Source organism: Cyprinus carpio, chromosome A22, assembly GCF_018340385.1.
Source record: "Cyprinus carpio isolate SPL01 chromosome A22, ASM1834038v1, whole genome shotgun sequence".
Classification (NCBI taxonomy): Eukaryota; Metazoa; Chordata; class Actinopteri; order Cypriniformes; family Cyprinidae; genus Cyprinus; species Cyprinus carpio.
The window spans coordinates 21,801,856-21,816,171 of NC_056593.1; the positions used below are offsets into that span (position 1 = coordinate 21,801,856).

The following is a 14,316-nucleotide window of genomic DNA, read 5'->3' on the forward strand; positions in this document are numbered from 1 at the left end:
CTATTACACCAATATAAAAAAGCATTTTTTATATTAGAATTTTTTTTTAAATGGCTTGTGCCAGTCATTGCAATTTTTCAGTGCCGTTGTCCTAATTTTCAGTTTTTCCATATATGTATAAAACTGTGCAATAGTGGGGGGTTTTTCTACTAATGATAAATTGAAGAGCATGTGTGCTCTTATGCAGGAAATGAGGTCAGGTAGCAAGAATGGATTTGATTGGACAGGAGCCCTCTTGACTGCTTCATTCATCTGGGGCAAGGTCAAGCTCAAACCGGTGTGCACCGTTTTGCTAGGGTTTCCGGTTTGAACGACATGTTTCCTGGAAACGGTGTGCAAATGTGTGCAACGGGGTTAGAGATTTGTTTTCTCTCGTTTGGTGGGTGTGTCAAAAATGTAAGCCCAATCAGCAGCAACATGTATATAAACCACGCAATATTAAAGAGACAGCTCGCACAATGTGATTAACATCAAAATAAATTCACAAGAGCAAGTATATTGTTTGCACATTTATTTATATTAAAGGCAAATTAACAAAAATAAAAAGAGCACAATTATAGATCTGGAACTTCTTTAAGTCTGTCTAAATATCATTTAGTAATTGCAATGTCTTCTGATCCATATCCTTTCCTTAGGAAGGTGTGCTAGACACTGATTAATGTAACATAAAATACTATACATATTTATATATTTTGCTATTGTATTGTGGAGTGACACTTTCATAAACTTTTCTATACTCCTCTGATTATATAATGGTAAATATTATAATAACATAGGACAACAACAGTGATCAGCAATAATGATAACCCTAATACTCACAATAAAAATAATAAGGTCTATAGATCATTACACAGTCTCGGAGGTAAGAAGTGGATTATTCTTCACCTGAAATGTTTGCGAGGCAAATGTTGGATCCCAATAATTAGGAACCACAGTTTCAACAAACACTCTTTACTTGATTGAGATGTTCTCTTTTATTCCGGATGGCAAGGGCAGTGACTGTAACATCGAGCGAATTTATATGCCTTTTAAATCATAAATGTATTTTTTTCCCACATCATACAGATTTACTCACATTCAGATCACCCTCGATCAAAATCAACAACTTACTGTATGGATAGAACCAAGTTTCCATACTACAATTTTTTTTTGTTTGTTTTTCAATAATCCATTACACTCGGATGTACTAAGTACATGTTGCTACTTCCGATACACTGTGACTTTAAACATACGAATCATATGCATTAACTTCTCTATATGAAATGTTTAATTTGTACAGACTATCCAGGTAAAGAATGTCACAGTGAACAATGCACCACCAATATTTATTTTTATATCTGCTGTAAATGCACCAGAATGATGCATTGCTGAAGGCCTTCTCTATGTGTCTGGTTTCAGGGATACTGGTGTGAAAAAGGAATCCAGTTCACCTTAGAGTGCTGAACTGCACGTGATGCAATGGGTTTCCTTTTCATAATTTATAGATTGGCACATGACTTAGATTCTAGTGCCTGTGAATAGTGTCACCCACTGCGGGCAGAAGTCAACATGCGATCAAAGCCGAGCTTTGGTTAAATCACAGGCAGACAAGCGCAGTGTTGATCTGACCCTTGGGATTCTCCGTTCTGTGCTTCCCACTGCATTTCCAGCTCATCCACAGCAGCTCCTGTTACATTAGTGACAAAATGATATTCTGGAATTTTTTTTATTCCAGTGGCCTCTTTGCACCTTCCCTTAATTTTCTTGGTATTATTCCTACACTGCAAGAAAAATATCTTTGGAAAAAAGGAAAAGGTACTGGACATTTTCTGCCAGGACATTATAGTTTACAGGATATTTCCTTTAATCCTAAAACAAAACATAATGCAATATGTAATTCAAAATACAATAGAAAAAGGTGGAGGATGGAAAGATTGAGGGCAAAAAGATTGGTAGAACTGCAAAAAAAAATTTGATTAAAGTCATTACTGTGAGCTTTCATTAAAGGAACAGTTCATACAAAAAAAAAAAAAAAAAAAATTTGCTGAAAATTTACCCTCCCTCTGGCCATCCAAGATGTAGATGAGTTTGTTTCTTCAGATTTGGATGTAGCATTACATCACTTGCTCAGCAATGGATCCTCTGAAGTGAATATTTATATTTTCTTTATAGTGGCATCAAAATTATTGCCAAGGTTTTAATTATGATTCAGTTGAACTGAAATGCCTAAAATATTAAGATCTGTTGGCCCTTCTAATACTTTTACTTATCACCTGATGAAATTTCATCATAACCCTCATCTTGTGTTGAAATATCAGCTTTTTTAGAGAATTCTCACAGAACTATTTTTTTCATGAACTTAGCATAATAATAAAAATCTCACCTGTTCCCCTGTGATGTGACTGATTTATGGCCTTGTGAAATGTCTAATCTAGATACATAGAAATTTGAAAACACCATTTTCACATTGTAATGTGGACTGTGAAAAGTGAGTTACCTGAGGCATGTTTAGTCATGTGATGCATCTTATACAGATATCTATGTTTGATATCATGTTACAGATATCAAAGATGACCGAATATTTACTTGCAATTGCTGAGGCAGTTGTGTTTCAGACCATACATGGAATGGCAATTGAGTGATATGTGAAGATTATTCCATTGACAGGGTAATCAGCCAATAACTGTGAAATGGATGATAAAATATCTTGGTAACATTTTATTTTACGGTTACACCTATTAGTTGCTTATTAGCATGCATATTTCTAGAATATTTAGAAAAAATCTAAATTCATCACTAGTAGTTTTTCCACAAGCTGAGTTAAATGCAAATATACTGCCTACAGTTTGCTAGCTCGCTATGCCTTCATCACGTTAACACGTAGTACCTGGTTGCAATAATTTACCTTATTTAAATGAATTCTTGATGGAGACACAGTTTCAGTGATTCAGGCAAGAGAACGCAGTTTAACACACCTGGGATTTTATGTGGTCATGTAAACACATAAGCAGCGTTCTTAAGTTAACACAGGTTTCTCACTATAAGCTGTTTTCTGCCGTGCATGTAAATATAGTCAGTGTAGCAGGCACTGTTAGGAAAAGCTCAACATGCTGTCAGTACACTAACATCCAGCAAGCATCACTTCGTTCATTCCCATTATAGTAGAAGATAAACTCACTAGCTGACCTCACTAATCAGCCTAAACTTCAAATGTGAGGTGAAGCTGCATTCAGATGGTTTTACTTCTTCACTGTTACACTGAGATCTTTTGTAAACAGAAGCAGCAGATGTTTTAGTCATCCATCCATCAGCATATCCCACAGTCTTGTGTTTGTCATGCCAGAGCCCTTTGTCTGAGGGAAATTAGTCCGTGATAACCTGTGTCACAGCTACTGGTCTCCATACGCTGACCCCCTGCTGCAGTGTTTGTGGTAGAACTGCTGTTCACAAATGCAGTAATGCAGTCCAGATCTCTGGCTCTCACCCCATCACCCATTCCTCTCAGGAGTGTGTCATATTGATGACTCACAGACAGTGTGTTTGCCAAGCAGTGTGTGTGTTGTGGCCGTCAGCAGTCATTAGATGGAAGTTGGACACACAGGAGTTATACTGACTTCAACTGAATGAACAGAAAGGTGAAAACACTCCACCGGGGCATCATAACTGACGGTTCATGAATTTACATTCCCATATAATCGTTTGATAAACAAATGTGGCTTGTTGTCCACATATGTAGGGACTTGAATTAGAATCAGTGTGCAATTGTAGTGTACTTCAAATCTTACATGTTTAATTATTTTTTTTAACTGTACTTGCAGATAATGTAATATTAATTAAATAAAAAGCAACTTAAGTGTACTTCATGACTAAGTCAAGACTGTGTCTTAAAGGGGTCATATGATGCTGCTAAAAAGAACAGTATTTGGTGTATTTGGTGTTATGCAATGTGTTTATGCGTTTTAAGGTTCAAAAAACAGTTATTTTTCATATAATGTACATTATAGTTTCTCCTCTATGCGCCGCCTTCTGAAACGTGTCGATTTTCACAAGGCTCATCGGTCTGAAAAGCGATGTGTGCTCTGATTTGCCAGCTATTCAGTGCGTTGTGATTGGCCGAATGCCTCAAGCGTGTGACAGAAATGTTACGCCCCTTAAAGTACACATCTAAAAATTCTTTATAATGCACTTTGTCAATTTAAAGGTTTTAAAGTACATTTTAAATCATTTTAATAATCTTTTAATTCTTGATTGTAATTTGAACTGTAGTGTTATTCAAAAATTAAATTTAAAGTTAATATATTTTAAATATACTAAACTGCAACTTCATCATTACAAATATATTAAATGAAATACATGTTTCAATAGAATTTACATTAATGTATGTTTTAGTTCACCATAAATGTTTGCCAGTACATTCAGCAGTACACTTTAACCATATTTCAAAGACAACAGAATAATATGGTGCTCCTGTAGCTCAAGTGGTAGAGCATTGTGTTACGAAGCTCAAGGTTGGGGGTTTGATTCCCCGGGAACACATGATAGGTAAAAATTGATAACCTGAAAGCACTGTAAATCGCTTTGGATAAAAGCGTCTGCTAAATGCATAAATTTAATTTAATATTTTTAAATTACATATAAACGTACTTAAGTCCTACTTCAGCTAATTGCATTTAATATATATGTTTGAATTATTATTCATTTTCATTTAATTGTAATTAACATGCAATTTAGTAAACATTAAGGCCAGTTCACACTTAAGTATATTATTTTAAAGTATGTTATTTCTGTAACAAGTAATCTTTTTAAAAGTATGCTAAAATGTAATTCTTTTTCACAGAGGGAATAGTTGCACCAATGTTTCTATTTTGGGGTGATCATACAAAGTAATATTTTCAGGGTAATAAAACTACAAATAGCTGTACTCACTGTTGTCCCGACATATCTCTCCACATTTCTACATTTTAACATAAAAACATACTTCACCTTACAGACAGACCTGTGTTTTTGTTGAAGAATTTATTTTTGTATATTTTGTACTTTTGACAGTATTAGTATTGGATGAGTTTGGTTGTTTTCCTTTCTGCAGACTGTCAGTCTGTAGTGATATGAGCATTGGCTAGACATTAGTATCACCAAAAAAAAAAAAAAATCTTATTTGAGAAGAACATTTTTTAAAAAGATTCCCTGTAACATTTTAAGCAAAGTTGATATAAATGACTGCTTTAGACTTTGATTATCTTGATAATAAGATTATCTTTGCAGTAAGGTGAAACCACCTTCACTCCATGTCTCTCCTCTCTCTTATTTTCTGTGTTTTCTTTTTGAACATAGTCTTGACTTTGAGATCAGCCAAATGAAAGCTGTCTGTTCAAGTGGGGGATAGATGGGGGCAGATGTCAGAATAATCCATCACATAACACACAACAGATGTGTTCAAATGTTCCAGCACATGAGCGACTGGAGGCCCGGCCAAAGGGACTTCGACCGGGAGCACGTCTCACAGGGAACCAATAACTAAAATTAGAGAGGAAAAAACACACTCAATTCTGAAACGGAACAAATGTGGTCATCATTTGTATCAAACATTTGAATGCTTGTTTATCTAAGGCTTGTTCACACAAATACATTCTTTAGGATTGACCACATTTTGTAAGTAATGAAATCGAATCTTTTCGTGCAGACAGTGCATTCAATATCCAATATATCTACATCTTTTTCCATTGTAATCACTAAAGCATCAGCACAAAGCCAAAAAAATTACTTCAACAACAGCTTAGAGCAGTTGTCATTGGAAAAATAGGGCGGAAAACTGGAAATTATATCTTCACCCTGAATTAAATTATGAGCTGCATGAAACAACATAAGCAACAAACGTTTTGCTGTATTTTACACTTCATTCATAAGGAAAGTGAAAATACTCATTAATTCATCTGTCATTATGTGGTATAATCACAACAAAGTTCTTTATCACTCTTTACGAAGAAAAAAAGTTAAACGATGGTATGCTGTTCGCTATATTTGGTGCCAACACTGCTGGATTAACGAATACTGTGTGAGAGGATGTAACAGATAGCATACAGACAGCAAGAGCTGTACAGGTACACCTTACTCCCCTGACCTCAAGAGGCACACTAGTAACTGATGCTAAAGGCTGCAGTCTTTAGCATCCTTGTTAGTGCACCTGCCTATCATGCTGGTTGACACTGATACAAATCCTTCTCAGAGTGGCACAAGTTGGACCAGTTACATTGGTGCCGTGACCCAGATAGTAGTGAGGCTTAGGGGCATGAGTAAACAGAAGCAAGATACTAAGAGCTGGACTGGTAAACCTCACTCCCCTGACCTCAAGAGGTGCACTAGCAGCTGATACTGGAGGCTATGGTCTTTAGCATCTATATGCATCTATACCTCCCATGTTGGATGCTGGTTTGCATCCCGCTCAGAGTGGTGCGAGCTGGACCAGTTACATTAGTGCAGTGACCTGGGTTGAAGTGCGGATAAGGGGTAAGTGAAACGGAGGCAATATAGTAATAGCTGTGTAGTTAAACCTCACTACCATGGCCTTAAGAGGCATAAAAGCACCTAAAAAAACTCACTTCCCTGACCTCAACAAGCAAATATTAGTACTTAAAGTGTACATATTAGAGCCTAATAGGTAGCTTTTGAAAAGGTACAACCCCAGTGACAGCTTTTGAACCTTTATTTCTGAGAGTGTGCGAATCCGGTGTGGGGGACTGAGTGAAGAATTAAAGCTGAAAAGATATTTTCATCAAAGCAGGTAGAGCTCTCACCCACCTATCGAGGACCAATGCCAATTAGAAGGTAAAGCAAGCATTTTTAAACCACTATAATGAACTCAAAATCACGTTATGTCCAGATTTCAAAATCATCTGTTCATTCTGTGATTTCATTTTATGTATACCAGGGCCTTAATGCAGCATAGTTTACTTCTAAGGGGAAAGAGTGTGTAAAAATGAACTTGGATACAGATTAACAGCTTGTTCTGAGAAACACTTGCAAAATATAATTTCTGCTCAAGGTTTAGGGTTGGGGTAAGTTTCCTGAATGTATTTAAATCTGACAACATCTAGATGTGGTCAAATTTAGAACCCATGAAATATTCATCAATCTGTCAATATTTTAAACAGCTTGTCACAACAGTTTGTAGTTCTGCTGTCTGCACAATGCAACACAGTTTGAACGTGTCCCCACGGCTGCTGTACTGTAACAGTGCATTCCTTGTACTCACATGCAAATACTTGTGTGTTCTATTTCTCCACGGCTATCCGTGGCATTTTAATAAGTTATAGGCCGTACTCAGGCTGTTTATTTGTTTGTCTGCAGTGCCTACAACCATGCAAGGAATTATGGGAAACAAGACGAGCTCTGTCTCCCAAGACCTGCGAGGTAAGTCTCTCCATGGAAGAATTCCTCCTCATGTTTTCACTGACTGGAGATTGTTACAGCCGTGAAGGAAAGGCTAATTGCATGGGACATTTCTCTGATTAAAAACCACACAAATCAACACAATGCACACATAAATATAAGTCTGAGATGAGCTTTTGCTTTTGCCTGAATGAGATGAATTAGCACACAGAGCCATGTAGTCATGCTCTGCAATCAAAGACGTGTCAAGCATGCGTGTGGTTTTGTGTGTGTTAGTCTAAAACGAATTGAAGCAGCAGTTGAACGACTCTCAGAATTCCAGTGTGATTTTATGGCCCTTTTATCCCGTGTCCCCAGAGTGGTCTAGAGTTGAACACACAGATTATGTTTCCCTCAGCGGGGAACAGCACATTATTGAAGTCAACCAGATAAGAGCTGTGTTTATGTCCAGACCTTTGTTCTTCACAGAAAGTGCAACAACTGTTAACATCTTGTTGAAATTCAGCAATCATTATCTCAACAAAGCTTTAATTTAAACAGTCAGCGTGAAGTGTTTCAATGCTTGAAGTCCATCAGATGGATGTGCTGTGTGGTTCAGCTGTGCATAAGACACGTTGGGTAATAAGTACCCAGAATTCTTCACAGCCACTTAGAAACAAGCCCTTTGTTGTTTTCCCAATTCTGTAATTCACCCAATGGAAGAAACATGCGCCTTGTTCAGACTGACAGAGGTGTTGAGTTGAGTAATCTTGGAGATGTTGTGCAGATGAACAGTTTCCAGAGCGCCCCGCTGCCACATGTGTGTGCAGAAGCAGAGAGGTTATGTGTGTTTGACTCGGCCCATAAGGAACGGGGTGTCAGTGGCAGCTAGAGCGCGTGAGTCAGTGCAAACACACAACGGGACAGAAACACAGGGGCCGCCGGATGCCTTTGTGGCTCACCCGGCATGGTTTGGGTGGGTGGCTTTGTCTAACCACTGTGTCCCACTCGGTGTCTGTCCTTCTTTTCACTTTTTGTCACTCCCTGACTTTCCAGCTGCCTCTCATTATTGGTGTGTGCTAAATCAGGCGTTACTATTACTGTTGCTATTTGGGATAGTGAGTTGAACAAACCCTGTACGATCCCTCTAGGATTTTATGATTTTGCAGTTGGAGAATTTACAGTAACACAAATCAAGCAAGCTCTGTATTACATGCAGCATATTGCATTTTTGTATTTATTTCGGCAAAACAAAATGCTGTTAACTAATCAAAATCCATAATTCAAAGACCAATCAAATTAATCAATGCTCATTCAACTTCCCTGCCATTGTATTGTAGTGTATTCCATTGTAAAGTGACTATATGGACAGACTATATGGAGCATCAGGAGATTTTACGCAATTGTTTAAAAAAAAAAAAGTTCAAAGTTCAGAGGGAAATATTTAATATTTTAATATCATTAATTAACTCTCTTCCAGTCTACTGTCTTTCCAGCAAGGAGTTAGAGAGACACATGGCAAGTTTTTATTTACATGTTAAACACATGGGACAAAATTTACATTTTTAGAAGTTTGATGATACTTTTAAGCTACTATATAACAATAATAATAATAATAATACATTTTATTTGTAATGCGCCTTTCTTAATACTCAAAGCGCTACAACATGTACATACAAAATAACAAGTCAACCACAATTTCAATATCAAAAATAAAACCATAGTAATAGTCATAAATTAAAAGCTTCAGTAAAAAGGTGTCTTCAGAAGTTTTTTAAAACAATCTAGTGAAGCATTCCTAATAAACACAGGTAATGCATTCCATAACTTAGGTGCGTTATAGGAAAAAGCCCCCCCCCCCCCCAGGGTTTTTAACCATGCTGAGCGGAGAGAGGGAGAAGGTGTGGAAAGAGTTACCAAGTCACAGATGTAATCTTAAGACAGCCCATGCACTGCTTTATAAGTTAAAATCAGAGTTTTGAATTCAATACGTGATTGATCCGGGAGCCAGTGAAGTTCCTGGAGCACTGGGGTAATGTGATGGCGTGAGGATGTATAAGTCAAAACCCGGGCAGCTGAGTTTTGAATATATTGTAGTCTCTTAACAGAACTTGCTGGTAAACAATAATACAATAATAGACAATCATATATTTTTATTACATAGTAAAAACATGAAATAATGGTAACACTTCAGATTAGGAAACACATATTCACTATTAACTATGACTTTTGCCTCAATAAACTCCTAATTTGCTGCTTATTAATAAAGGATCTAAAATACGGTCATACAGAATAAGGCATTAATATGTGCTTTATAAGTACTAAAAAAACAGCCAATATGCTAGTAATATGCATAATAGTGAGAACTGGTCTTTATGAAGTGTTACCAAAATAATAATTTTAAACTTAAAATATATAAAATGTACACATATTTAAAATGAATAAAAATATTTACAGATAATTTTACGCTTACTGTCACTAACACTTATAAGTACATCATAAATATTGGTGGATTTTCACTGCAAAACAACAAAAAAAATCCTATAAATATCATCATAATTTTTGAGTGAAGCCACAAATTCAGTCTTTTCAGGCGGCAAAAATCGGAGAAAAAAAGTCCCACAAAATACTGGTGGGCTGCCTATAAAGTATTAAACTTTAGCAGATTACCTGTTTTTGCTACTGACATTAATAATATGCAGATTGCTAAGGAGATGTGTGTACTTTTCTGTTTTCACACTCACTATTAAAATCCCCACTAAAGACCTACAGTACACCAACACTAACAACCACTCAACACCAAAGCAAACACCACAGCAAAAAGGCAATGCCCTAAAAACCACTCAGAACAGTTTAGCAGCCATTCAGCACTGCACTGGCAGCTACCTTCTAATGGGTCACAGAGCCTCCTAAAATCCAGTGTTTTATCTCTGTCTCTATACATTCGGTAAGAAGCATCATGAGTGTGTGACCAGTGCTGAGTTTCTGCACTCGCTGCGGTCACAGAAGCAGGGCGACTGTCCTCCGGCCCAGCGGGCATCTGGTTTCGCTGCTGCCTGTGTGGAGGGCTGTGCAGTCGACCGTGAGTGCTCCGGCTTCAAAAAGTGCTGCTCAAATGGCTGTGGACACACCTGCCAGTCTCCGGCCAACCTTTACAGAGGTACAACACAATGCATGGTGGGATGGGAATACATCTCAGCTAACGGGACGAATGGTAGATGCATTTAAATAACATTGTAAAACTTGAAATAAAAGTCAGAAAAATTTGTTTTATTTTTAAAAAGTAACTTAATATATGTCATGCAGACATTCTGCAGAATGTTGGTAATCAAACAGTTGTGGTCCTCATTGACTTCCATTGTTTGGACAAAAATACAGTGGAAGTCAATGTGAACTGAAACTGTCTGGCTACCAACTTTCTTCAGAATATCTTCTTTTATGTTCCACAGAAGAAAGTAATTAAAACAAGTTTGGAACAATAATCTGGATGAGGAATTAATTAATTTATTTATTTATTTTTTGTTGGACTATCCATTAAAAAGGCTAAAATTAATATAAATGTCATTCATTATAATAAAAATCATTTTAAATATGCAGTAAAGCATTTTTTTTTTAAATATTCCAATACAGTTTAAAACATGAAATTAACCTGAATACAAAAACAACTAATAGGAACCTGGAAAATTAATTAAACTTGATTTTTAAAAGATTTCCTTCATCTCAGACGTCCATTTTTCTTTGACCCAAATTTAATTCACAGCTGCGTATGCTGTTGTTTGTAAAAGGCAGGAATTAAATACTCAGAATTTTGAGCTGATTAGCTGATTTATTGTCACCCTCATAGGCCAAACAGACTTCACTTGATTCATTGTACATTTACTTTTTTACCTCAAAGTCTCTGTTTTTGCTCAGGAGTACCTTTGAAGCCAAAGAGAGACATTTCCTTTTCCGAGGACCAGCACGGTCATCTGAAGGTGACATGGATGTCCAAGTTTAACGTCTCCGTTGAGCCAGTTCTGTATATTCTTCAGAAGAGGTGGAATCATGGGATTCACCCCAGCGAGGACGAAGCGTCGGCCTGGCAGACCGTTCTCATGGTAAGTGCTTATGAATACAGAGCTCTGAGGAAGATTAAGAGTTTTGTTTATTCAGCATAAACGCATGTGGGTTTGGGGTTTGTAGAAGATGTCATGAATCCATTATTACACATAATTCTTCAAACCTCCTCGTAATGTATTTCCTCCATTCTATTAGGTTTAACAGATGTGTAAAAAGGTGAATAACGTCATAACATGATCTGTGCATACGTGACCTGTGCTGGCAAAATGAGTCACAATGAGCAAATTTTCAAAAATGAGTTATTCATATGTTCACATTTTCCATTAAAAGACCTCCAGAATGATATATGATTTGTTGGAATCGGACGAGTCAGCAAAGCCAATTTTGAGAAAAATCAAGTTAAAGCTTTCTGAAGGTTCCAAAGCAAAATCACAGCAATGTTGCATCTTTTCCTCCAGTTCTTTTCTTAATAATAATAACTGTATTAATCATCACAATATAGCTATTTTTATATCATCTTTGTTATTGCAAATAAGAACAGATGAAAAAAAAACAGTAGAACAAATACATTTTACATATAAACAAAAGCATTCGAGAAGAACAAATAATCAAGCTTTTTCATTTCAGCTTTTGAAACCCTCTTGTAAACTTGTGAAAAAAATTAAAAAGAAGAACATTTATATGTATTGAATGTGCACTTGTAGTGTGCTTCAAATATTAAAAGTATATTTTTAAATGTAGCTGATATAGATATAAATATTTTATGTGTACTTAAAGTTTCTTAACAAGCTTAAGTAAAAAACAGTAGGTCAAAGACAATAGAATTAATTTCAAAATTTCAAAAATAAATAATTATTAAATTACATATAAAGATGTTCTTAAGTCCCACTTAATTGAAAGCACTCTAAAGTTCAGTTAATCGTATTGTAAACTATTATACATTTTCATTTAATTGTAATGTTTAATTAAATGTCTGAAAACATTACATTCAGTTTACACTTATGTATATTCTTTTATATTTTTAAAGTATATTATTTCTGTAAAAAGTACTCTTTTTAAAAGTATGCTAAAGTGTGCTTTTTTCACTGTTTTTACTCTTTACACTGAGGGAAAGCCAGAATAATTTTCTTTGCTAAACACGATACCGGAAATGCTGTTCACTGATTTTTTTTTTTTTTTTTAATCACACTTAAATGAGTGTTTTCTTCATACGCAGTAAAGCAGTGCTGAAAATGACTGGTCTTCTCAGGAGATTAAGAGACATTGAAAGAAACAGGAAGCTCATTGTGCAGCGTCTAAGCTCCCGGTGGGATCTTTGATGTAATGGATAGGGACGTCTGAGCTGTGCTTTTCAACAGGCCTTTAAAGAGAGATCTCCCTGTGCTGGATCGAGCTGTCATTACTGTGACTCTTATCAGCATACAGCAGTGATGGAGCGCTTCCATCCTGCATCAGGAGTGGATTTGTCTTAATTAAAGTCTCTCTGACCCTTCTCCCAGACCATGGAGGACCGCTCCGTGTTGAAGGACATCCGGCCCCACAGGTGGTACCAGTTTCGAGTTAGTGCAGTCAACAGTCAGGGCACGAGAGGCTTCACCACTCCCAGCAAGCATTTCTTTTCTGTACGAGGTAAAAATCTCCTTCAGCAATACATTGTTTTCTAAAGGAAATGTCTGTGAATTTGCCTAGTTATCTACACTGTTTAGTGTGAAATTACAGTATTTTTTTACAGAAATTTAGTTGTTTACTTCTGTAATTGTTTTGAAGTCACCATAATGGTTATTACTGATCCCATTAGTTTGGACTCTTTGACCTTGTATATTCATATTCAAAATTCTTAGTCATCTCAGAAGTATGACAAATGAAAACATTTGTTTAAATTATGACAAGACTGAATATGAAATAAGCTAATTGCCTGCATTTAAGCCAAACTATTCTTAGAATAAACATGAAGATTTTATTTTAGTATTTTTTGAACATGATTAATCAATAACTTATTTCATATTCATAAATATTTGTGGATGGGTTTTTCACAGTAGTGAAGCGTCTGCTGAGAAACGTCTTTAAAAGATGTGACATCATCAATACTCGACACACAAAACACAACAATAATAATACTCAACAAATAAAAACAACACTTACAACATAAACCACCATTACAGAATAAACCAACAACACAAACTGCTAAAAATGAACCAAAAACAAGTTCAATAGCACAAATAAAACCAGCAAGAATAAAAAAATATATATATACATAATAATAATAATAATAATAAAAACTCGACAGCATGATCTGTTCATGCTGCATTGCATCCTGGGAACCTTCACAGTACATCTGCACTGTAGAAACACAGTAATGCTGTGTAAGAGAGTGCAATTAGATACAAGAGAAGTGCCACTGTGAAATTACTGTGAAAGTAATATATTTATTAACCTGGAATATACTGTAATTTCACAGTGTTAAAAAGTTTATATTCAACACAAACACATGTGATATAGATGCAAAATGAGTGAAACAGGTAAGGCCGAGGACGAAATATTATGAGATATAAGGTATATTATACATACTTTAAAGTTTTTAAAATAATAGTTCAAAAATGTTGGACTATTGCAAATAAATGAGAAATGTATGAAGTTATTAAACAGGAACATAGTGTGTCAATAATGCAAAATGACAATAGTAAACACTCAGTTTTCAGTTAAAGGCAGTTCGTCATTGAATTCAGTGATCAAAAAAGGACTGTATGGAGGTTTATTAGGTACGGGAGCTTGTTTTGTTTTGATTTGATTAATCTGATTGGATCTGTATAGAACGTCTCGGTTACGTACGTAACCCTCGTTCCCTGATGGAGGGAACGGAGACGTTATGTCGAACGACATATGGGGTCTCACTTCGGAGGCCAATCATCTCTG

General features: G+C 36.0%; 1 protein-coding gene across 2 annotated transcripts in view; it reads left to right on the forward strand.

The window, feature by feature from the left end:
- LOC109065880 (anosmin-1-like) overlaps positions 1-14,316 on the forward strand; it is a 75,446-nt gene that overhangs the window by 32,032 nt on the left and 29,098 nt on the right. The window contains exons 3-6 of one of the 2 annotated variants that reach the window (XM_042712248.1): positions 7,324-7,386; positions 10,300-10,504; positions 11,257-11,441; positions 12,903-13,032. In XM_042712248.1, coding sequence (XP_042568182.1) covers positions 7,324-7,386; positions 10,300-10,504; positions 11,257-11,441; positions 12,903-13,032 — 583 coding nt within the window. Of the gene's footprint in view, positions 1-7,323; positions 7,387-10,296; positions 10,505-11,256; positions 11,442-12,902; positions 13,033-14,316 lie in introns of both variants that reach the window. The other variant, XM_042712247.1, reaches the window with a different exon arrangement.